A 25,933-nucleotide genomic window follows, 5' to 3' on the forward strand; every position below is an offset into this window, starting at 1 on the left:
CATTCTCCCCAGCTGGGAAAAAAATCGACCTTAAATTTGAAGCATTTGAAGGATGAAGAACTAACGAACCAAGCAAACTTGCCGTGGAACCATAATCTGTAGGCTCAAAAAATAAATATGAATGCAAGTAGGAAGAGGCATTGAAGATAAACTTATCAGGAATGATAAATTCCATGTGTGCAATCTCACTCGCATCTTATGCTTTGAACTTAAATGACTTATTGGTTGCAGTTTGAGTTTCAATACTGACACACCATATATCTCAACAGACCTTTCATCCTCATATCGAACAGAAAACTTGTTGCTATCAACCCTGTAGTCAGTGATTTGATTACTTAGCTTGATAACTGTCAGAGCAGTTCAGTCATAAAGTAACTATCATCAGGTCAATGGTATCATGTGCATTCTCAATTTCATCTTCGCTATCAACTTATCTAGGTGAGCTAACATCTCTTAGTTCGCTGTTTTCATGTAAGCAACTTCCTCAATGAACTATTATAAACCAATATTATTCTGTTCTAAAAGAACATGAGCATTTCTCTAGACCTTTAAGTCATGCAGACCTCGCCGAACAAATTGGTCTACTGTCACCATAGTTCTTATTTTTTCTTCATCACTTTTTTCTTTTTCTATGAAAACCTAACTGAATCAACTATGCGAAGGCTAGATCAGTTCTGTTCAGCTACAGCTTGAATTTGGCTGGGCAACATATTTGGCTTGACCAAAACAAAATGAACTAGTTTATGAAATAAAGAAGGTTGGGGTGATCTAAATAGGTGGGGTTATGTATTTGGGTTAATGGATGACAGTTTCCTGATGGCTGGGCTGGTAGAGGTGGAAGGTAGTTTGATAATGGGAGCAAGTGAGGATCGAGATGAGGCTCTGAATTTTGATACCAAATTGATGCAAAATCAATTGGCAGCAGAAAATCAGCAAGAAGATAGGCAAATAACAGAAAACCAAAAGGAGGTAACTGAAAATAATTTGAAAAAATAAAGAGAAGGGGAAAATCAAAGGAAGACTCAATTTAGGGTTTAGCTCTCAATATTCAGGTCTGCCTCTCATGGTTACACATCAATTCTCTATATAGGCTTTCTCCTACCATTAAATAAGGAAAAAACCTCAAGGAAATAATGTCAAATCTCTTAGGAAACTATCTTTAGGAAATGATAGCAAAACCCTAAAAATAAAAATAGCACGTAATTGTTATAAAAATTTAAAAAAAATAAAAAATAAATAAAATAAAATAAAATAAAAACCTCAAATCACAAAGACCTAGATACTCTCTAGATGACTACCTTATAGAATCCTTCTATAAAAACTCGGCAAAATAGGAAACTTTCTGAAAAATAATAAACAAGATCACCCAAAAATCTTTAAAATGCCTAACATGATGAATTTGGGTCACAAGCCTCAAAGTTCATACTAAATAAACCACTCAAACCTTTTTGCCTTATGATAACCCAAGAGCCACATTTTGAGTGTGACTCAAGGGATACAATAAAAAACCATCGCACCTTTCACCATTATAGGGTACTTAATTCTTTGTGTGTGCAAGTATGTTGGGTGTAAACATCTGACACTGCTTATTCTTAGAAATTATAAATATAGGATCTCATGGGTAAGGAACCACAAATTCTAAAAAACTATTATTTAAGGGATTCTAGACTCAACAACTCATACTTGTGAGTGGTGGGTTGGAATTAAGTAGACCATGCAACCAAGGAACAATTATGTAAAGGTTACATGAAGTAGAGACTAAAGGCCCGAGGATGATTGAGAGGACCATATGAATCAAAGACCAAAGGATGACTGAGACATACTTGAGAAATATTTAGTAAGATTTACCAGCTCATTAACTGTTGTAATTCCAAGAGACAGTTATGTGATATGTGCTAGCATATTAAGGGGGATCTCAATCCCTCACTAAGAGACCGACAAGGGTCTCTGAATTCCATTATTATGGGAATTGATAAAACAAAGGGAGGCACTATTTGTGAAGATCAAATTCTAATGGTTAATGGAAAAATAGTAATCAAACTAATTTATTTTCCATATATAATTGTAGGAAGCCTTAATCCCCAATCGAAGACATGAGACATCAATCATTCGAAGAAGCTGACTCTTTAGATCAGCTTCAGAACCTGAAAATAGTTGTTGAGTTCCTCTCCATCCTCAAAAGCCCATTCCAAAAACAGAGTTCTGAAGAAGAGAGTCACATTAGAAAAGTGGTAAGAGGATGACATAAGGTCGAGATGCTACATTTTAGCATCCATAAGCAATTGTTGCGAAGGCAACATAACCACAGGAGGAGCTCATATGCTCCTAATTATTACATTGAATCATAGAATTATTGCACCTAATCTCAAAATCCAGTAACAAACATCAATAAAACATAATTTAGAGTATATTACAAAAGATAGACCAAAAGTTACGATATTTAAACAACTTAGTTCTAATGCTCATACGCAATGTGTAGCAAATTGAAGACAAAAATAAAATAAAATAAAATAAACTTAAAATAAAATAAAATAATTTTGAAAAGAAATAATAATAATAATAATAATAAATGATGATGAAACCAAATGCTATGGATTTTTTAGTAGTGTGACTTATATTTACTTCAGACACTATGATAGCTTAGCACCAGAAACTAATATGGTAAAAACTTACAGATGATCCAATGATTCTAGACCAACTAACCTTCTCCTAGACTAAATAGCTCCATTTGCTAAAATAGGCTTGAGTTCCATCTAGTAGGGACCTTCCAAGAATTGACCATGTAGAAAATAGTGGATCAAAGTTCCATTTTTCATCTATCTTACATGAGGGAAAAATGAATAAAGAAGGGGTCAGCAATTGTACATAACCTTATCCCAAGGTCTGGTACCAAGTAGGACCAACAAAAATATAACATAAAATATAGAATATTGCACATAAAGAATATTAAAATACACCCAAAAGGGAACCATACAACGTATGATATAATGCAAGTGTAGCCACAATTTATTTCCAGACATTCCCAGGGAATTGCCTTACTATCACTGCCCTGGAATGTTGGAGGCACATCCACCTAAGCAGAAGCTTAGGATTTAGAAGATAAACTAGGTGATGCATTAACAACACCAGAATTTGGGTAGTCCAGCCAAAGCAGTGCATTTAACTTTGACTACTTCACATAATTTTCTGGCTTGCTATTATCTTTCAATCATTCTTTAGTGGCTAACTTTCCATATTCATAGAAGGATGCAATATTTGACTTTCAACGTTAGTGCATTTGGGCAGCTTCTGGAAAACAACATAAAATGAGGTCTAGACCTCAGCCTGCAAAATTTTCGTGGCAAGTGAAAAAGAAATAATGAATATGAAAAATAAGGGGGCTTAATTACTTTGGTAAAATAACCTCAACAAAGTTGCCCTTTCTTTGTAACGCACAAGATAAGCCAGTTATATATGATGCCAACGATCCAAAAGAGGCCACTGGTGCCATTTCAGTACAAATGTGAACAATGTGGAAGCAATTCCTGCATTAAAGATGATAGACTGTGAGTTCCCAAGTAGAGAACATAAGAAAAATAAACCCCCTGCTCTCTCCCCCCCACCCCCCCAAAAAAAAAAAAAAAAACAGCCCAAAAGAAAAGTGGGAAAACTTATTCTCATTCATGAGATGATATTTTGTGCTCAAATAAGACTTTGATACATAAATATCAGAACTTGAAGTATTCTAATTTCTTGACAAGGCACTCCCATTACTTTCTTCTTCTATGCTGCAACACAAATTATAGTACACATAAAGGTTAAATGTAGAATATTTTGATTACTTTTCGATAGCTTCACACAGTTTTGTTCTTAGTCTCTTAAATAGAGATCAGAAGATTTATTAAAGCCATAAAAGTTACACAAAGGGAAAACTGAATGCACGAGGAAAAATGTTTCATCAGTGCAAACATATACATCATACCACAATTCAATATAATATCTCAAGTGTTTCAAAATAAAATGTGATTGAATAGACGATTTTACTTTTTACTTTTGTCAGTGAAGTGGCGAAGCTCTGTCAGAAGCTCAGCATCTCCCTTCTGCCAAATGTTGGGAAGAACATCAGCTACATTAATTTTTGAGTCCATGATCAGCCTCCTCACATTAGATGCTTCTCCTGTGCCAATCATGCCTGTGAGGACCATTGAATCTATCCGAAGCAGCAAATCCCAGCCAACTGATAGATTATCTGGCATGAGCAATGCTACATAAGACACCAAGATTTGAAAACATATTGCCAATTAACCATTTCATTGCTTGATCATTACTAGAAACTGCAATAATATTACCTTTTCCAACACTGGGTTGCTTCACCGCCTCAAGATGTTCTATCCTATCAAGCAACAATTGTTTCTCTCTCTTAGCCTCATTTAGCTCCTCCACAGCCATCAGACGTTGGTTGTTTAAGTACAAAATGTCTGAATGGTCAACTTAAATGTTTTAGAACACATAACGGAGAATATCATATATGATTCACAAATATCAGAAAAAACACTGAGAAAGTTTAAAGGGAAATTGGCCAAATAAGGACTTACTTTGCTGTGCTTCTTTGAAGAGTTTCCAAATATCATTATGTTTTATTTCTTGCTCACTACTTGATGACTGAAACCATTACAGTAAAAAAGCAACAAAATCTTGTGTGTGAGATAAACTAGATGGAAAAACAACAAAATAACAAGTCAAATTTGAGGCAACCAATGCATACCTGAGACATTTTTACATTATCATGACCACTTAACCTGGAATGCAAATTGATAAAACTTGTTGACAAGGGGTTAAGACATATTAAATACATATTGGGAAAAGTGCAATTTCCAAACACAAACAAAACAAATAAGCTAAAATGCCATCCACTTGTGAGCATCCTCTAAATAAGCCATTTTTCTCCAAATCACCCATGAAAAATAAAAGCAAGATACCTGACAGCACGTGGACCAAAAAAATTCCATAGACTTTGCCTTTGGCTTTTCTCTACTGTTAGATTACCACTTTACCTAAAAGCTTAAGCTGTTAGGTTGGGCCAACCGTGTATATTAAACTTTAAAACTCCCCCGCACGTGTAGCCCAACAATATGTGGAGAGATAAAGACATGATAATATCACCCATTATAGGGAATACAATAATATTTTAAATACCACACAATAACGCGGGCAACAAGACTAGAACCCAAGATCTCCTAGTAACCAGCTCAGATACCATGTCAGATTACCACTTTAGCTAAAAGCTTAAGTTGTTAGGTTGTGGTCCAACAATGTATATCAAGCTTTAACATCTACATTTGTTGCACTATTGACAAAACAAAAAAAAAAAAAAAAAGGCAACAAAAGCATTGAGGTGGAAGACTTTTCATAGAAAGAAATTGTGGAATTGCAATTGTAAATTTGATGTTTATGTGTCATGAATTGTTCTTTTATCTTTATCATGGAGGGGACACCATCTCAAAAGGAAAATGATGATATTTTAAAGACAAAAACACAAATTCTTTCATTTATATGACAGGTTCATTACAACCAAAACAGTACAAAAAAATTATTGTACCTATACAATAGGTATTGGTCTTGATAAGAACTGTAAACAAAATATGGCCTTCATATTGACTACACAGAGTATGACAAAGCATGTCTAGGATTTCCTAAAATCAACATACAAACAGACACACATACACATATATCCCACATTGAGAGGATTAATAAAAATTAATCCTCATCATGATCTTAAACTTCCACGAAATTATTAAAATCTTTGCTGAAATTTCTGCTTTCCATCACCCCCAAAATCAAAATGGTAATCAATTTCCATATTACATAATTTCTGCTGAACTTTTAATGAATCACCCGAAATTTATCAAAACCTCAAAATTATAGTGAAACCTGTCAAAATTATAACTATAGAATAATTTTTCCTTAGAATTCAAATGTGAGATTTAAACGCAGAATGAAAGTTTTCTCTTAGTTTATCTTTTTCTTTTTCTTTTTCTTTTTTTAAACAAAAGATTATTGTTCAAGTTTGATATACATTGTTGGCCCACAACCTAATAGTTTAAACTTTTAGGTAAAGCGGTAACCTAACATGGTAGCAAAGCTGGTTACTAGGAGGCCTTGGGTCCTCATCTTGTTGCCCGAATTTATTGTGTGGTGTTTAAAAAATTATTATATTTCCTGTAATGGGTGTTATCTATCATGTGTATATCTCTCCACATGTTGTCAAGCTGCACATGTGAGGGTGTATTAAAGTTTAATATACATTGTTGGCCTACAACCTAATAGCTTAAGCTTTTAGGTAAAATGGTAATCTAACAATTATTACATGGGCTTCTGAAATTATATGAAAAATTGAATTTACAACAACATTTTATTTAACTGTTCATGTCTAAATTATCTTTATTTGTATAACAAAAATATTTAATTGATTTATGAATTCCATTTATATTAACCGAATATGTCTAATACACATTATATTACAAATATGTTAAATAAAGTTATTATATTACAAGTACTGCACCTTATACACAACATAGATGTAATTAATTAATAGTCCTAATACTTACATAATAATGTCCATCAACCATTTCTAAAGTTTCATAAAAGAATTCTATGTTTCACAACTATTTTCCATCATTTTTTCAATTTGAAATTGAAATTGACATCAAAATCAATATTTCCATCAAAATTTCCATACTTTTGGACCTTCAAAATTTCAGTCGAAATTGAAATTTAAGACCTTGAACCTCGTATTACTAATTATAATGATGAAATACAAAAACTCTATCTATTATCAAATTGTAAATGCTGATTGCTAATAATTTTTATGTGAATATATGTATGCAGCTATGCATATTTATATTTTAATAATTTATGGCACAAAATGATTTTACAAAATTTATTTACTATTAAGTAAACAATATTTTTCACTGTAAAAATTAAACAACGATCATTTCTTAAAATGTATGAACAAATTACCAGGTGATTGACAGCCGCTGGAGCTAAAAATGCCCCAAACTGGTGCTGCTACTCTACTATAGTCTTTCATTTTTGTTACTCTTTCTAAATTTTCCGCTTGGTTTTTGTTCCTTATCTTAAGAAGGAAAACTTAAGAACAACAAATTTGTCATGCTTCTATGACATGGAACGGTAAGGAAAGGCGGTCATGTAAATACCATTCTTTAAAAACAAAGAAAAAAGTACGAATCATCTTCAAACAACTAAACAATTGATGTAAGGGTTGTAATTCTCAATTCCTCGAGAAGAAATGCCGCCGAAAATTTGTCAAAACAGAAAAGAGTACGAAACAATTCAGCATCTTACCTCGAGCAACGAACTGCAGGCGCTTTAGTAGGCTTGTGGCTAGCAGCGTTGACGACTGAAAGTGGAGGGAGCGGAGTGATCGCAGCGCTCAACAACGTCCCCATTAACATCCAAGCTTCTGAACTTGGAAGTCCAAGCCAGAGAGAGAGAGAGAGCGAGAGAGAGCGACAGATGTTACAAGAGGGTAATCTCTTAGATTGTTGTTTTTCTAAAAAAAATTTACTTGCTATTTTCATTAATTTATGTATAAATGTTAAAAACTTAAAATTTTATTTTAAAAAATTATATATATATACACACATATGAATAAATCGATTTTTTCGTTACCAAAAAAATAAAATATATAATAAATTTTGATTTTACACATTACATAAGATTTAATTTCTCTTGATTTTTAGTCATATAAGAATATTTTTTTAAATAATTTATATATAAAGAAAAATTATAATAATAAAAAAATTATTTTTATTTTTCCATTAAAATTATTGACACAAATGGAATGTGCCTACAATTTTGAAATTAAAATCTTAAATATATAGTTATATGTATTAAGATAGGTAATGTAATGCCAATATTATCCTTTAATAATTATTTATTTAAAATAAAAATTTCTTGTACGTCTCAAACGTACCCAAAATACGTTATAGTTTGTGTTTTCATTTTAAATTCCCTCCCTCGCATTTTTTATTTACATTATAGTATAACTTTTTACCACTTCACTTCATGTTAGTGTCATGTACGATCACTAGAGTACTTATTTGAAAAGGAATTTATCTAAAAATTGTCTGAAATTACTTACTATTAGTACTTTTTTAGATATGTATTTTTTTTGAAAAATAATATTTAATTTTTTAGAAAAGTTTTTTTCTTTAAATGAGTACTCATTGAAATTAAGTCAAATATTATTTATCTATACAAATATTTAATTTAAGTATTTTTTATAATAAGTATTTAGGTTCAGAATCAACCATTCAATCTTCACTATCTCACATACACAAACTTGGGATTTGCAATCCCAAGTGGCCAAAAATGCAGCTTACAATCCTAAATCAGCATTTGTCGATTTCCTAGAGTTTACTTGGCACGAGAAGAGGGTCTTTATCTGGGCGAGATAGTAATGGCTTTTCAAATTCAATGTATTTGCTTGAACCAGAACAACTGGAAACACTTCATCTTCCTATGAAACATTATATATTTGAATAATGTCAATCCATTAATAATCTCACACACCTCCATCAATTGATTATCATAATTATATGCACAACCCCTTCATGTGTTTTTTTTTTTTCTCACTTTTAATGATTCGTTCAATTCATCTAACTATTAATTTCTTGCAATATCAAATATAGAGTTAATGATTACTGTTCTCTTATGTTTAGGAGAAGTTTTGAATTTATGTTTTGTTTAAATTTACTAAAATCCAAATCTATCTTAAACACTTTGAAACTTTCTTTGACTTTCATATTTCAAAACTAATAAGTGATTTGCTTAAATTTGCCTTTTATTAAGTACATTTTATCTTGTTGTCCTAACCTCTCTAAGTGCTTTGAAACTTTCTTTGGCTATAACTTCTGTTGGCAAAATATTAAAGCTTGAAACAACTAATATAGCTGTGAAAAATAATTTTTATTTTTTATCTTAAACTTTTTTAAAAAATTAAATAAAAAGTTAACTAACTTTCCTTTTTTACAACATTTATATAAAATAAATGAATAACAATAAACTGTTTTGACAATATTTACCTACGAATATAGTTTTATTTTTTATTTCTAATTTTTTTAATTAGTCACAAAAATGTCATTTGCTTTTCAATTTTTTATGAAAAAATTGAAAAAATAACCATTTCTTATTTCTTTTAGATTTTTAACTCAAATGCTAGCAAGGAATTTAGATCTTAAACTTTAGTTTGCGTGAATAATATGTAAAGTTTCTTCTATATCCATAAAAACTCAAACTCGTTTACCCTTTATAAATCTGGAAAAATTAGGAAACAACTCACCCTTTGTGATTACATCGAAATTTATAAATAAAATAAAAAAATGAAACATCGTGTAGCCCATTTAAAGAGATATATAAATATATATATTCTCTTCTTAATCCACACAAATTCGAATTGATGGTCCAAAATTAATCCTTCCAAGGGCTACCTAAATCTATTTCAGAATGTTATAATAAAGAAGAGTTAGTGGCGGTATCATTAAATTGCTTGAATTTGAAAATTGCCAAGGAAGATTTCAGTGATGAGCGACTACTTTACAATTTGTTTCTGTTCTGTCATAATTTTTGACAGTAGCCGCAAACAAGCCCCAATAAATGATTACGTCCGTCCAGACAATTTACATCTTTAGGACTGATGATATTTTCTAACAATTGAAGCCCACAAGGGACTCGGGGAGCGCTGGGGTGGGCTTAAATTAACAAACCACAAATTATGATCAAACCAGAAGACAAATTATTTTTGGGTCATCGCTGGCTCAGCTTTCGCTTCTTCTCAGTTTTTCTCATCCTCTCCCTTCTCTCTTCTTCCTCTATCCTCTTGAGTTCTTCCTCATCCTCTTGTCTTGCAATTCTTGCACTGCATCATCACAGCATAACACACAGATGAAACCATGAAGACAGCGCCATACAAATTCATATGATGAAAAAAAAAAATTGTAAATAGTATATGACTCAGAGAGAAAATGTAATAAGAATCTGGTAGAGTTCTGGTGAAGACCAGACAATTTCAAACCAAAGGTTAAAAATTCACTCTCCCAAGCATGGTGTTAACGTCATGGATTGTGGAATGAAATGGGATAAAGATGGAAAAGAATACAATTTGACTAGAGAGCATGTAGAAATTAAATTCGATTTGGATTCTATTCCTATCTAGTATCTACCAAACATGCTAAGAGTAATAAAAAAGAAAATGAAAAACTTTGTACTTCTCAAAACAATCGTCTTCCAACCCAACCCTCTCACCCAGCCCCCCAAATAAATAAATAAATAAATAAAATAAAAACAATTAGAGCATATTCAGTTGTCAATAATAATTTCATTTTCATTTTAAAATTTTCAACTATTACAAAAGCATCCCCTCATTATCAAGTTTTTGACATTTATATGAGAACTGGAAAACATAATTTTGTTGTTTTCCAATTTTTCTATACAAATATTTTTTTTTTAAAAAAAGGTATTTTTGTAATTAAAATTACTTTTCACCAAAGAAGAGTGAATTTGTTTCGTTTCTAACATACGAGGGAGCAAAAAAGGGTAGAGTTCCAAATTATGGTTCATCTTCCACCCACATGGTCACACCCATCAAAAAATAAAGTGATATTTTGGTAATTAAAATATATTTTAAACAACTCAACCGACCCTTACTTTCTCCACCACAGGGTATAGAATTTCTATCGTAAGCAAGAATGAGAAGTGAAGTTTCAAGTCATTGTTCATCTTCCAACCCCAACCCCAATCCCACCCCCACCCCATACTCCCTTTTATACACACATCCGGCTGTGCAAGGAGCTGGGATGGGGTTACCAGTCCCAACAAAACCAAATTATCTCATTGCCTAAGTATCAAATAGGAACTCAAATTGAGGAGCTATAGCTACTGGTTTGGACAATCAGGGTTAGGAGACACATTATTAATGTCAGGAAGGTTCACCATACATTGTGCATGTATAGCAAACAAGTTGGCCTGGAGTGTGTAACAATTCGGCTGTAGCTACTTCAAATGGTAGTGGGAAACAAACCAATGTGGAACTGAAAACCTGATTAGTGGGAAACAAACCAATCTGCAAAAAATTGAAGAGAAAAACCAGAACTACAAGTGGACCAAAAATAACAGATTGAGAATTTGAGAGAACTCAAAGAAACAACATATCTAGGACCAGGAACATGAACAACATCCAGAAAATGGCAAAAAGGTTGCCGACTTGCACCCTCTCCCTCCACAATGCCAATGAGGCTGACTGCCAGCTTCCCACTAGCCATTGGCTCTCTGCTTATATTTTTGAAAGTGATAGTATTAAGAATAGCAGTAGCCAATTTAGGCATTGGATGATGGGATCGAATAAGAATCAAGAAACGAAAATTGGTATTAGGACTAATTATGACGGTCTTTTTGTAACTTTTCCTAACATTTGTCCAAGTTGGGTTTTACTGGACAGCCACCAATTGAACAAAATATGTTGGGTTATATACATTTCATGGAAAGGACAGTTTTATCAGTTTTTTTTGTTTTTTTGTTTCCCTTTGCACAGCTCTACACTAAAAATATGGCAGAGGGTATTATGCTGAGGATGGAAGGGGAAGGGTATGAAATAGTTAAAGGTTTTTGGCTTGCAATAAACCTAAACAATTATTCATACAATCTTTTTTATCCACACAAACCTTCTTCTTTCCTCCTTTAGAATGTCGTCAAAATTAGCCTCCATATCGCTATCATCATCATCACGACCAGAAAATTTATTGGGATTATACCTGAAAAATAAAAAAAATAAAAAGGATAGTTGATTGTCAAACGAAACATATGTGCATGGTGCTGTCATCGATATAAAAGCATCACAGAAAGTAAAATGTAATTGTGCTCTATAGCATGTTCACGTCAATATTATTTAATCGCACGCCAACATATGACAACTTCTAAAATTAGTTTCACGCTTTAAAGCATAAAAACCGCAAACTATACATTAAAGTTCTAATAGCAACCAGGTACGTGCTCAACTACAATGGATCCTTTTCCTCCATCGGTTTAAAGCCACCTCTACTGATAAAAAAATAAAAAAGATCTACTATATCTTGTTTTAACAGACTTTACCCATGCTATTTTTTATTTTCCTCTTGCTATGAATGTTAATAGTGCATTCTACCTCAATAAAAATCCATCTTTCTTACCAACGCACCAATGGTCTCTTTTAACATGCCTAAATAATCTCAAACGGCTTCTTCAACTTGTCTATGGTCAATGTTGCCCTCACCACTATTGCATAAACTCAACATTGCATAACCTAAAAATCTTTTAACAGCAGTTGGTCAAACTAAGATACTGCTTTAGTGGCCAATGAAGTTGTAGATGATGTTAAGATAAAGCCCATAAAAAGGAGTCATCAACCTTTAGTTTTGGAAGGATTGTGAGTAGGTTTCTAGGAGATTTCTATACGGGGTGCTAGAGATGAAGGAGTTTGGTTATAGGCAGAGAAAGTGGATTAAAGGGTGGCTTTATTTGGCTGCTTTTGCACTTAAGGTTGGGCCAGGTGACCCATTAATCGCTTTCTTGTCACCATTGTGGTTCTTTGAGTAGGATAATCAGCAGTTGTGTGGATAGAGGTGTGATGAAGGGTATCAAGTCATGGTTGGAAGATGTTGCATCTCATTTACAGTTTGTTTGATGATATTGATCTCTTTTTATTTGATGATTTGATGAGTTTTGCTAACATACGCACTCTTTTCCATGTATTTGAGAGCGTCTCTGGTTTAAAAAATAATTTATTTGTGACTGTATTAAATTAGAAGAGGAGGGAATATTTCTTGGTTTACAAAAACATAGCATGTCCACTGTTGGCCTATTCCAGCTTGCTCCACTAGGAAGCAATCTTTGAGTCTTGTCTTTTTGGACTTTTGATGTTGAAATGTGTTTACAATATTGGATGCTGGGAGTTAGAGGGAAGAATTTTTCACTCTAGGCGTCATATTACTTATCATTTTTATCCTCTATCCCTCTCTTTCTTTTGTATCATTTTTAAGAATCCTTGAGCAGAATGCTTGAAGGGCAGCTTAGGCACAACCAAGGTCTTAAATTTTGATTACGACTCAACTTTCGACGCTCCAAAAGTACGGAAATTTCGATGGACATTTTGATTTCGATTTCGATTTGAAAAAATAACAAAAATTAGTAGTAAAGCATGGAATTCTTTTTGAAACTTTAGAAATGGTTAAAAAACATAATAATATATGTTTTAGGACTAATATATTACAAATTAAATATATCTATGTTTTGTATGAGGTGGAAAAGTTGTACAATAGTATGCAATATCAAACATATTTGTACAATAATGTACATTAAACATATTTAATAAATATAAATGAGGTTCATAAATCATTTCAATATAATTTATTATATCAATACAATTTATTATACAAATAATGATAATTTAGACATGAATGGTTAAATAAAATGTTACTTTAAGTTTATTTTTTCATATAATTTCAAAAGCACTTGTAATAAACTTTTGTTTCGATGAAATAAATTATGATATAAATTTCACTTCACTCCTAAATTTCTCATTTGAATTCTGACAAAATTTCATCATATAGTCAAAATTTCAACAAGTTTCACTAAAATTTCAAGATTTCGATAAATTTTGGATGATTTGTTGAGATTTCGATGAAAATTATGCAAGACAAAAATCGATTGCCACTTCGATATCGAGGGTGAAAGAAATCGAAAATTTTGATAATTTCGGGGAAATTAAGATCATGAGCGCAACGGTAAAGTTGTCGTCATGTGACTTGGAGGTCACAAGTTCAAGGCGTGGAAACAGCCTCTTGCAAAAATGCAATGAGACGCTGCGTACTATAGACCCATTGTGGTCCGCCCCTTCCCAAGACCCCACATACATGGGAGCCTCATGCACTGGACTGCCCTTTTTTTTTTTTTGAGCAGAATGCTCGAAGGTTAAAGAAGTTGAGAGATTTTCTGGAGTCTATGATGAGTGAAAAACTGAAAATTAGAGGGATCATTTGGTCGGCTAGGAAAAGGTTGTACACATACATGTGAGGGAATTTTGGGCCAAGAAATCGGACATCTAAGCATTTTGCCTCAGTGGGCAAATGGTTAGGGTGCTTTCCTATGCCTTATTCCCTTTTTAGACAAGATAGTAAGTGCAGAATCCAACAGTGGTTGGGGTGCTAAAGCAGGTGTTAATGCCTTATACGAGTACTAAGGAAGTTAAGATATCTTTTTCCTTTTAGGGAAGTTTTCATTGTTAAAGAGGGGAGAGTCCATTTTAGTGAAGATTAGTGGATTAGGGGATGATTTTTTACTTTCAGGTGGTCATAATGCTCTTATTTCCAGATTTTTTGTCCATAAATAGGGCATTGTGTCTTGGATATCTAAATGGTGCATCGCCTCTTAGAACATTCTAGAATGTCTTTCTGTAGAAGGCATTTCAATGAAATGATTGGAACAGGGGATGATCGTTACTTATCCTCTTCTTTTTTTTTAATTTCAGGTACTCATAATGCTCCCATTTCCAGATTTGTTGTCCATAGACAGGGCATTGTGTCTTGGATATCTAAATGGTGCATTGTCTCTTGGAACATCTTCTAGAATATCTTTCTTTAGAAGGCATTTCAATGACAGGGAAATGGCTGAGCCTGTCCACTTGCTAGGCATGCATCATTATTCTCATTCTTCAAGACATAGAAGGTGCTGACTTTGGATGCCTCGGAAGAATTTTTCTAGAAACCTTTCTTTGATCACATGATGGATGATTCTATGAAGATTTCAATACATTCTCTTATTTCGAAACCTATCCTTCCAAAATTAGGCTATGTTTGGTTCCCAAAATAACTACTCCTTCCAATAAAATGAAATACAACAAGAAATTTGAGAATAAAGATAATAGCTATTCCTTGTATATTCATTATTATTTCATCCGAAATGCAATAAGAATAGAATAGATATTCCCATGGTGAAATTTGGAAATAGTTATTCCTTGTATATTCCTTGTTATGGATTTATGAAAAGTTTCCCATTGTTATTTCCTTTATGGTAAGGGCATATATTTTTTAAAAAATATATATAAAAACCATCAAATTCTTATATTATAACTATTCTATCCCAAGGAATAGGCTTAAGGCGTTTACCTATTTTTGATAGGATTCGTGTAAAAAACTCTCTAGATATGTATCTTCATCTCCCAAGTGATGAGAATAATGCAAGCATACAACCATATTTAGGTAGGATTTGTGTAGTTTGAAACAAACTCAACATAGTTTTGTACTACATTTGTCCCAATCCACATAAATCAAAATCCATGCTCCCAAATGGAAGGTTGGTATATTTTGCATTGTTCTTACTCTTGGTGCACTTTTGGCTTACAATGATGCTATACTTTTGAATCATTAAAGGATTCAGCAAGTAGATATCCAAAGCAATTCAATGGCTTTGTTGTGCTGGCTATTTATTTGACCTTCCTTTTATTTTTGTTTGTAGCATATTGTCCATTTATCTTCTCCCCACCTCAATAAAATCTCTTTGTTTATCCCCCTAAAAATACACTAATGCAGCTTTATTTCTAATATTCCACATATGTTCATCCATAGCTAATGAAAAATGTAAAGGACATAAAATCACCCTCACTGGAGCAAGAAATCAACTCATCCCTGTTCCAACAACTCACACTTCTGACACTAGTTACAAGATTATCCTGCATGTCTTTGATTACATCTTATATGGATCGGAAATCCATTTCTTCTCTAAACCCCAATACAACACAGATCTATAGACCCAATTATGCAGGATGGGAAGCAGGCTATTGGATGGACCACTTTGACCCTATTCAGAAGCCAATCAAAATGAATAGAATAAAAAATTTGTTGAGTTAGGTTTAGTTCAATTATTAGTTAAGCTTCTGTGAATTTGAGGTTTATTCATAAATTTGTTAAGAGGGGTTCATTTGTAATTTTCTATAGTCTTTCCTGTAAATGTCAAAAGTTGTGTAAACAATTTGTTGAATTTAAAATTGGGAAGTTACACAAGATTTTCTCACTATCTACTTCCTCCTCTCTTTTCTCTCCTCTCCATCTCCCCGTCCTTGCGGCTACATCACCCCATCATATGTTTTTTTTGGGTAAATAAAGATCATCTGCAATTTTTTTTTCTTTACTTTTTGCCTTTTCATATATCATATGAGTAAATGCAAAACATTCATGGTAAACAATACATAGAGCAAACCATCATATGTAATTCCATTTTGAGTAAGCAATCTTCAATAAACTAAGTTATTATAGGAGAACAGAAATAAGTTTGGCATATGAAGTGAAACCCTCCTTACAATCCTTGCTTTTGTAGAGGCATGATCACTCCTTTGTGGATTGTTATGTGGAAAGCAAGTCAGTTGGGAAGTTCAAGGCAGGCAAAGAATGGAGAGTAATTTCGCATATGCAGGGGAAGAAAGTGTCTTCATCTATTCACTAGTCCCATCTGTGCTGGTGGAGGAGGTGGAGAAGCAGGTAAGTAAACAAGGTCAGCAAATACGGGCTGATTTGAGGGCTGGTGGTTCACAGGAAGAAACGACTTGGAGAAAGGTGAATCAATCAGAGATTTAGTTGTTAATTTTTTCGTAGTAATACGGATCCACAAGCAATTTAAAATTCTCAAATGGAATGGTGATGGAAACTTTTCAATTGAGGAGATTCAGCAAGGTATGGAGCGCGGTTCTTCTGAAGAGAAGAACAGTAATAGAGAAGGTATAGTTATATAGGGTTAGAATAGGGGTAGAATGTCTGATAATGGTGTTTGATATTGTTTATGGGTGTCAGTGGGCTATTATAACTTCATAAGATGAATTACGTAGAACTACAATATGGATTCTTCTTTAGATGGCTTCTCCCGTGGGCCCGTGGCTGGAACACCAATTGTTAACTTGGACAGGGCCCAAATTTTTTATTAAGGTGGTCCAGCTGCTGCTGGAAAAAATAGTGAACAGGTCTAAGGAAATTTTTCATTCTAATGGTTATGAAAATAGGGGCAGGGATGACTAGGGTGATGGTTTGCTACCAATCCCTAGTTTGGGAGAGAAGGATCAAGTTATGAAGAGGAATGTTGATCTTGACGATAATGCGTTGGATTTATTGGACAAGATGGGTTTGAAACTGGTCACTCTCTGGGTATAAGTAATAAGATCTTGTATTAAAGAGTGATTTTCTTAACAAGAGACAGTTATAATATATTTTCTAGGTTCCTCATTTTTTCTGTTTTGACATTAGCTCAAGGACTTCTTGTCTTCTTCTAGTTTGTGTTTTCTTTCCCTCTCTTAATATAATTCTTTTCTCATTTAAAACAATCAAGATGGGAGATGGGCTAGAAAACAAGTGATTTCAAAAAGTTGTGAATCATCAACTTTTGGGGAAGGCTGCTTTTAGGTAAAATGCCACATCTAGGCAAAAAGCCACCACTATGTCAAATGGGCCCCAAGTAACAAAAAATAACAATATCATGTAACATGATTAAAAAACCATAGACTTTATAGACAAAAAAATGTTCCAAATCATAAACAAAATCGGACAACACTAGTGGGTTATTAATGATGAATTTTATAGCTTGACAACCACCATTACAAATAAACACAAAATGACAAAACCATCCAAGCATGATGATAAACGAAATGATGGAAAATTAGAAGAAAGAATGACAGAAGAAAGAAAGAAACTTTACCTGAACATTTTTCTAATCATACTGATAGCCCGTCCATCCTCATCATCATCTTCATCATCAGAGTACCGTCTTACAGGCTTTTTCTTATGACGGTGCTCTTGCAAACTAGCATGCGATGAAATTTGCTTAAAAGGTTTGTTTGGCTGCTAGGATTACCAAAGTAAAAAATGTTAGGCAAATTTTCATAAAATTTACAAATATCAACTTTCGTGGGAGCTTTGTGCACCGGGTTGCCTTTTTTTTTTTTTTACAAATATCAACTTACAAAATATGGCTGCAAAAAAAATACCTGAGTTTTTGAAGATGCCACTGGCTGTTTTAGAGTGACTGGCTGTTTTGGCATCATTTTGCCCTTGCTGTGTTCTTGAGATCTATTTTTTGGTTGAAATTGTTGTTTTGGCACAGATGTGTGCTTTGAAGGGGGTGGTTTGTGCACAGCGGACATGGAATTCTTCATACCTAGTGCAGGAGCCTTCTTCCCCATAGCAGCAGCTGAGGTTTTTGATGGCAAACTTTTCGGACCCACGGGCCGCCCTGGGCCATTTCCATTATTGCTACCAAGCTGTTTTCTAGAATCTACTGACATTATATTAGGCTTACTATTGGAAGTGAATTTGTGGGATCCTGATTTAGGTTGCATTTGACCATTTGTCGGAATCCCTTTTCTTTCTTCACGACCATTGAGGACTTGTCTGAAACTATTGCTTGATGATTGTTTGCTTTGGCTCTTCGCTGGTGCTTTGGACAATCGCGCCTCTTCAAGATCAGAAAAAGTAGGGAAAAGTGCGTAAGTTCTCTGAATGAAATAAGTATTTGAACCTCATAAACCAACAACCAATTTGGAGCCATAAAGAAACAACACACCAGAGTTTGAAACAGAAGCATTTCGAGGTTGAGACTCTTTCTTTTGAACCGGAAGCTCCGCATCATCAGATAACAGAAAAGAATAATCTCTTGTATCCCTGAGTTTCTGGACTTTCGTTTTCAACTGCAGATATTGGGAAATCCATGAACACAGTTAAAAAAATTTACAGGCCTTTTCATATTTACAACATCAATCTAGAACATAGCGCTCTTTATTACCTCTTTTGCGACATTCAGTTGGTTCGGTCGAGCAGCAGTTGAAGCATAATCCTTTTTGTTCTGCAGATGGAGGTAAAACATCATTGAATGAACTACACTTCTGAAGTCAATTGAATCAGAAAAAAAATTTCAACGCAACTGCATTCTGCATATCTTTCCATTGTTACAATATAGCTGGCAACACACCCTATTATGTCATATGGGAGAAGACCAATTGGCGTACAAAAAACAACATTTAATTGCAGATGATGGCAAAATTTAAGTGTGTCAGTCTGCAAGGCATCATCCTTAAGATTTAAGCATCACACATTATTTACCCATTTAAAATTAATAAAAATCATGAAATAAAAAAATAAGATATAAACACAAGAAAAAAATTCAATAACGCACATAATTTTTTGTTTTCAATGAAATATTGGATTAGAACAAACAAATTGTTTGTGTAAATGTTCATATATCCATCCCAAAGTTTGTGACAAAAGAACAAATTAAATGTAGCAACAACGTTTCAAAACATTCGTAATTGTAGGAAAATGGCTATATATCCTTGAAAAAAATATAGCGATCTTTCGGCAAACAAATCCTTTGGCAAATAATGCCTTAAAGCAGTTCCAAAATACATAATTACACATACACCACACATAATTAGAATCCCAGATTGTCAAATATGAATCCCTGAATATCCCAGATTGTAAAATATGAGTCCCTTAGGACTTGAGTTGTCTCACAATTCGTAAAAATGATCAATCGTAATTTAAAATTCCCTTAGAAATATCATGCTAAAACTTTAATTTATCAAAAAGAAAAGTTCCATTAAAAATGATAGTTCCTTCCTCCTGACGAGGATTAAATGGTCAAAATAATTGAAGAAGGTCACTTCGAGATAAGAAATTCAACAGGAAAACTTTTAACGTGAGTCCGTCAGAGGGTGAATCACACAGATCAGAACTCATAAGCACATGAGTTAGTTGTTGAGGCAAAAATCAGATTTGCAGCACGCAATAACCCATACATACATTAGGATGCGAGTTTGGAATCTTTGATGCCAAATGCTGAGTTTCTAATAATGACTTGCTTTCTTGAATTACTCTTTGAGCAATAATAGGCTGTGAAGGGCCGAAGAAGGATCCGTAACTGCAGAAATGAGATGATACATGTGAGAACATCCTTAAAGAAAAGTCCACAACATTGGGCCTCTCTGTTTCTACAATTACTACCTAGAGGAAATCAAAACCCAAAGAATGCACATGAAATAATAATTAACAATAATAAAGCAGAAATGAAGACTCAATTTTTTTATGTAACTCCATCAATAATCTATGGAACAAAACAAAACAACCCACGCCAATAAACTGATAGTCACTGCATATAGTCATGTGATCCTGGCCAACTGTTTAGGTCAGATGTAAAAGAGAGCACCATCATACTTCAAATTTAAATTTGAAGACTTGTAACTGTTGTATAAATTTTCCAACTAGCAATATAGAAGCAAGTTCTATAAATTTTCCAACCAGTGTTATAGAAGCAAGTTGGTCACCCTAGGTAATGGTAAAAAGCACCAAAGTAATTGAAAATATATTTTCCACAAACATTAAATCTTCAGATAACCAGGCAACTTATATACAAGTGAGGAGGAGTTTAAACAATGAAGTTCTACCTTCTGCTTTAGACTAGTGGCATAAAACTGCTCAACGGGCATGCATGTCATCACACTAACAGGTAAGGGACAAAACATCTATAATTGCGAATGATCCTTCCCAGATATGAAGAGAAGCATGCATAAAATTAAAAATTGCAAAGAAAATTCCATATTAGTATTGGATAAAAGCTAGACAAATCCCAACATACATAGTCAAACAACTTTACACAGCTAAGTATTATTCCTCTAATGCAAGGGGGAAATAGAAGTTAACAGAAGTTTAAAACAAAACGTTTCATAATCACAAAGTTCATAAACCCTTTTTCTTGCTTGGAACTTCAAAAATGCTTTCTCATGTAAGAGAGCAGGAAAATTTTTGTACTCAAATAAATGCCGAAAATGTACTTTAATCCCATTACTATTAGAAAAAGACTCACCCGCATATCAGTGCACACATGGGTTCCCCCTCATCATAATATTATAATATTTACTAAAGGGTGAAGGTAGGGTACAAAACTTATATGTGCATACCAAACCCTTATGCAATCACAAGATACATTTGGAACACGAAATGTTGGTAATTGGGGTAATAAATGTGCTCGATCCTTTGGATAGTATATCACTGTACCCATTACAGATTAGTAAGAGAAGCATGTGCAGATAGCAGGAAGATGAAGATGACAATGACAACATTGATGTTAATTAAAATGTACCTACATGCACAGATGCACCCCCTGCTGGACATCAGTAAAGAGTTATTTCAACACAATGGTGAAAAATGAATTTGTTTCAGATATAACATTGACAATGAAATGTGCCATTTTCACAAGGATTTATGAATCATGTAAGAAATCCATACAAATATACACAATAAACATCATTATTATAAACTGAAATAGATAATGGATTCTAACTGTGTTCCAACTTCAGAGACATGGAAACATCACTCACTTATCATATGGAAGTTTGTTCTTCTTCTCTTGGCAATTGGCCTGAGCAGAGCCATTTTCCTTCTTTATTTTCTTTCTAAAAGATTCTTTCAACCGTTTCCTCAATTCAAGGTATTCCAATTCCTCCTTCGTAGGTTGTCGGGGTTGTTCTTCCTCTTCATATTCCTCCTGCTCCTCCTCCTCAGCTCCATCTTCACTTCCTTCCTCCTCATACTCATCTAAATCTTCAACAGGCTGAACATGCTCCAACATAAACACATACAAAAGAAACAAAAATAATTAACAAACCCTTATTTAGTAGACAATGATACACATTTATATAAAATAATTAATTGGCTTAAACACAGGTCCAGACTATCCAGTTGAGTAAACTGCTCACAGATCTATCATATCCCCGCATAGCTGCTTTGAGCCTTCAAACACACTTATTGACAATCACCGCTCACGAAAGCTTAGACCTGCAAAGCAGAATAGAAAATAAGTCATTTCAACAATATATATATTGAAGAACAAATCCAAGCAAAATCAGTTGCAGTAAATCAGGCCTAATCACTTACAAGATATCAGTCAATAAATGTCCTTTAAATTGTGCTTTTCAATAATTAAGAATTGATTAAATTTTGAAACTGGATGGATTAGCTTTCAGAAGGTCAGATAATAAAAATTTTAAAAGTAGAATAGGCACTGATGCCATTCTCCCTTATTAATAAATTCCTTTATTTGTCTTAATTTAAAAAAAAAAAAAAAAAGTATAGAAAAGCGTAACAAAGTTTTAAAATAAAAGAGAGAGAGAGAGAGACCAAAATCTTCCTGAAGACTAAAACAGAACCTGTAGGACAATTAGCACTTTAGGTATACTCTTGTTCAATATTAATTTTCTAATTATAAAAAAAAAATATTAAACACAAAAATGAAGAGCACTAAATTTTGCCATAATTTTCAAAAGGGCATGGGCAAGAGAGAGATGCTAGGGTAGATTGAGAAACTGCATTCATCTATCTAAGTTGTTATTCTTTATAATCAATCTCCACTCGTTTGTTCTTTGCAATAAAAACCTTCATCTCAATACAATCGTTGACTTTTTAAACCCCCAATCGAACCACTCTCGCCAGATTCAAACAAACCCTAATTCCCCAATTGTTATTATCCACCACCCAGAACAATCAGAGGGAATGGATGAAAATAAGGGACCTCGCTTGACAACAGAAACATATATGCAGCTGGAAAAAATAAAAATAAAAATAAAAAATTCTCGAATCAAAAAAGCAAGTGAAACACAAATATTATAACTGTATTCAGAGCGTTTTGACGATCTACCAGAAATTGTCCCTAGTCCCAAACAGAGGGAGATGCAGAAGGAAAAAGGAACCGCGGCGAGGCGACTTACCTCCGGTGGCGAGCGGCTGCCGTCGAATAGGATGATGTCGAGTGGAAGAGATGCAATGCGGAATATTCAAGAGAACCAACGGGGGCGACTGCGTGAGGAGACTGGTCGATGGCGAGGTCGCCGATAAATAGCCCGACGAGCGAAGGGCCGCCGATGTTCGCCGGATGAAAAAAGCCCGTGCCTCCGCCGGAATTGTGGAACGCGAGATCTGGTAGAATGAGGTCGGTGCAGATTGGGGAAGACACTAACCCCCGTGCCGTGCCTGGGGAAAAGTTTTCTAAAGTCTTTCTTTTTCAGTCCCTCTAATATAACGATTTTGCTGGAACCATCCTGCCACCTTTCTCTCTCTCTATCTCTCATCTCTCATATCTTCTCTAATCTCTTATTAATCTCTATTCTTTAATCTCTAATTTCTTATCTAATTTTTCATATGTTGCATTTTTAGTCTCTTATCTCTAATCTCTAATCTCTAATATCTAATTTTTAATTTCAGAAATATCAAATTTATCTGTTTATCTATTTTATCTCTAATTACTTCACCTTTTAAAAAAAAATCAAATATATTTTTATATAAATATTTATAATCAAGGATATGAATATTTTAAAAAAAATCAACCTTTTAAAAATAGATGCTATTCAAATTTAATTACCTTATGAAATAATAAATGTAGTAATAATATTTTAAATCATTCAATAAATAAATTGATTAGTACTTAAATTTTTTTATAATTTTGTAAATATAAGAATTAGCATTTCAATTCATAAGGTTAGCGGCATTAGGCACAAGAAATATTTTTTATAGTCGTTGTTAATAATTAAATCAATAAATTTTGTAAGCAAACTAGCAGAAAACCTATGTTAAACATAAGATATGATTTCATTAAGTTAAATTGTTAAGCAGTAAGATTATTTTCCCTATTAAAAAATAAAAAAATCTCAACTCTATGTTATTTTCTATGTTTGGATACTATGTAATTTTTTAAAATTTAAGAATCCATATACAACTACGTTTTACAAAATTTAAAATTTCACTCTAATTTTTGTCTCTTCGCTAATATCTTATTTATTGTGTCTCTAATTTTTTATTTCTAATCTTCCACTCTTTTACACTTATTTGTTTTATCTCTAATCTTGAGAGGGGATTATCCTTTGGGTGTCCATTTTAAAAGTGTCAAATTTATTCTCTTATATATATATATATAAAACTGTACCCACGCATATACACATATATATAAATATTTTGATAACACATATTTTTCCTAAAACATGCTCAAGTTCAATAAATTTCTCTATGTAAACAAATCAACATATATATATAGAACCTCCCTTGTAAGGTTATCTAGCTAACGTCATGCTTCCCGCCATGACAAGTTGTGTGGCCCAAAAGCTGAACTTAACCATGTACGTACTAGCCTCTTCTTCGGTTCCTAATCCACCTCATCCTCTAAGATGCCGGTCTCGATCACAGTGGTCTTATCCACCAAAATAGAAAACTCACAAATTTGCAGCATACCCACTAACCTGCGGATGTCTTTCCTCAGGCCCTTCTCAAATCTACGAGTCTTCTCGTACTCGTTTGAGATCAAGCACGGTGCGAAACAAGATAACTCTATATACCGAGCAGCATACCCCTACATCGTCATATCTTCCTATGTTAGAACAAACAACTCATCCGCCTTAGCATCGTGCGTGGAGGTCGGAAGTATCTCTCAAAGAATACTTCCTTGAAGCAGCTCCACGTCATCTCTATTGGACTGGCTCTCTACTTCTCCAGCAGACTCACCGTAGCCCACCATCGCCCAACCTCCCCAGACAGCTGGAAGGTAGCGTAGAGGACTCTCTATTTATCCATGCAGTGTAGGACCTCCAGAATCCTTTCAGTCTTCTCGACCCAATCCTCCGCTATTATCGGATCAAATCCTCCTGAAAGTGTCGAAGGGTGTATACGTGTGAACCTCTCGATAGTATACCCCACAGTAGTAGGAGAATGTTCACGTCTCCTAACACTCCGCCCAATCTCTCACATAACATGTCTCGTCAACCCTTGAGGCACAGAAAGAGACTAATCGCTCGCAATTCCCTCGAAGCCACTATCCAAGTTGTTATCCTTAGGCTCCATTATGAAAGATAGAAAAGGAATCGGTTAGAATTCCTACGTCATATATAGTTTAAACAATCATTAACATCCAATCATGTTAATTACCAATCGCACGGGTCCAGGTCTATCTTATCACACCGACACTAAACCATCAATGGTTTGCTGTGGTTTTACTGAAATCATCATTCAAGGAAAAACACAGAATACAGTCAACGAATCCTTGTCTTGCTACAAGACAACCCTCGACCTACTCTACCCATTCACGACATCCTATGTTCTAGTATGTACACACATTAACGCCCTACCAAGTCTACAAGACCTAACAATTTTGTTAGCTTTGATACCAAGTTGTCACACCCTGAACCCAGCAATGGGCCCCAGAGGGTGATGTAGAAACCTAACATGTCGCTATATCATACAAAACACACATGATACTAAAGTGAATGAGGGTCCGATCCCATGGGGTTTCCGTACACCCTATACACATTCACATACATGACATATACGCAGCAGAAAAGTTCATTCCATACATACATCGTACCATACCAGAGTCTATACAAATAGAGTCTAAGCTCTATATTACAAAACATAACCCAGGGTGCTAGAAATACCCAAAACGACAACCTTGTTACAATCCAAGTACTTACACAAGTACTCTACGCAGTAAACTGACCACCACACTCCCAACACTAGGACCCTAGTTCCGATTACTCGAAAGACCTAAAAACATGTACGTGCGATAAGGGTGAGACACATCTCAGTAAGGCAAAATTAGGTTATATCAGTGTGGCATATGAGTGTTATCATGACATAAAACATACACAGTTCAATTTCAGTATTTCCACAAAGCAGTTCCAGTATAGTTCTCAACAAACACATGATCAATCAACCCAGTTTCATCACATCTTCAGAACAAAGCCAACCTGCATTACACTGCGTCCTCGGCACATGGCGTAGCCCCAGGCTCCCATGGCATCATACCGGTACATCTGGTGGATCCACACCCT

General features: G+C 34.1%; 2 protein-coding genes across 2 annotated transcripts in view; both read right to left on the reverse strand.

Moving 5' to 3' along the window:
* LOC131168327 (probable starch synthase 4, chloroplastic/amyloplastic) overlaps nt 1–7,516 on the reverse strand; it is a 30,133-nt gene extending 22,617 nt beyond the window's left edge. Inside the window, exons 1-6 of the mRNA XM_058127663.1 lie at nt 7,345–7,516; nt 4,745–4,778; nt 4,575–4,641; nt 4,329–4,457; nt 4,024–4,228; nt 3,390–3,524 (exon numbers count right to left, since the gene is read on the reverse strand). Coding sequence (XP_057983646.1) covers nt 3,390–3,524; nt 4,024–4,228; nt 4,329–4,457; nt 4,575–4,641; nt 4,745–4,778; nt 7,345–7,454 — 680 coding nt within the window. The 5' untranslated portion in view covers nt 7,455–7,516. The remainder of the gene's footprint in view (nt 1–3,389; nt 3,525–4,023; nt 4,229–4,328; nt 4,458–4,574; nt 4,642–4,744; nt 4,779–7,344) is intronic.
* A 1,997-nt stretch (nt 7,517–9,513) lies between these two features.
* On the reverse strand, nt 9,514–23,186 carry LOC131168329 (protein spt2-like). The gene is made up of 10 exons (XM_058127666.1): nt 22,829–23,186; nt 21,821–21,899; nt 21,443–21,675; nt 19,869–19,986; nt 18,853–18,912; nt 18,634–18,757; nt 18,059–18,525; nt 17,770–17,912; nt 11,721–11,810; nt 9,514–9,919 (listed from the first exon to the last, which is right to left on the reverse strand). The coding sequence occupies exons 2-10, from the start codon at nt 21,839–21,841 to the stop codon at nt 9,808–9,810; spliced, it is 1,368 nt and encodes a 455-aa protein (XP_057983649.1). The 5' UTR covers nt 21,842–21,899; nt 22,829–23,186; the 3' UTR covers nt 9,514–9,807.
* Between the last annotated feature and the right edge of the window lie 2,747 nt (nt 23,187–25,933).

Source organism: Malania oleifera, chromosome 11 (genome assembly GCF_029873635.1).
Source record: "Malania oleifera isolate guangnan ecotype guangnan chromosome 11, ASM2987363v1, whole genome shotgun sequence".
Lineage (NCBI taxonomy): Eukaryota > Viridiplantae > Streptophyta > Magnoliopsida > Santalales > Ximeniaceae > Malania > Malania oleifera.

What these genes read in the sequence shown, in the direction of transcription:
- LOC131168329 (XM_058127666.1), bottom strand. Translation starts at nt 21,841, where the DNA reads ATGCGGGGATATGATAGATCT. An exon ending in AACTGAATGTCGCAAAAGAG is followed by an intron (nt 18,758 to 18,852) that starts GTAATAAAGAGC and finishes CAATATCTGCAG; the next exon opens with TTGAAAACGAAAGTCCAGAA. An exon ending in TGGCATCTTCAAAAACTCAG is followed by an intron (nt 17,913 to 18,058) that starts GTATTTTTTTTG and finishes TAATCCTAGCAG; the next exon opens with CCAAACAAACCTTTTAAGCA.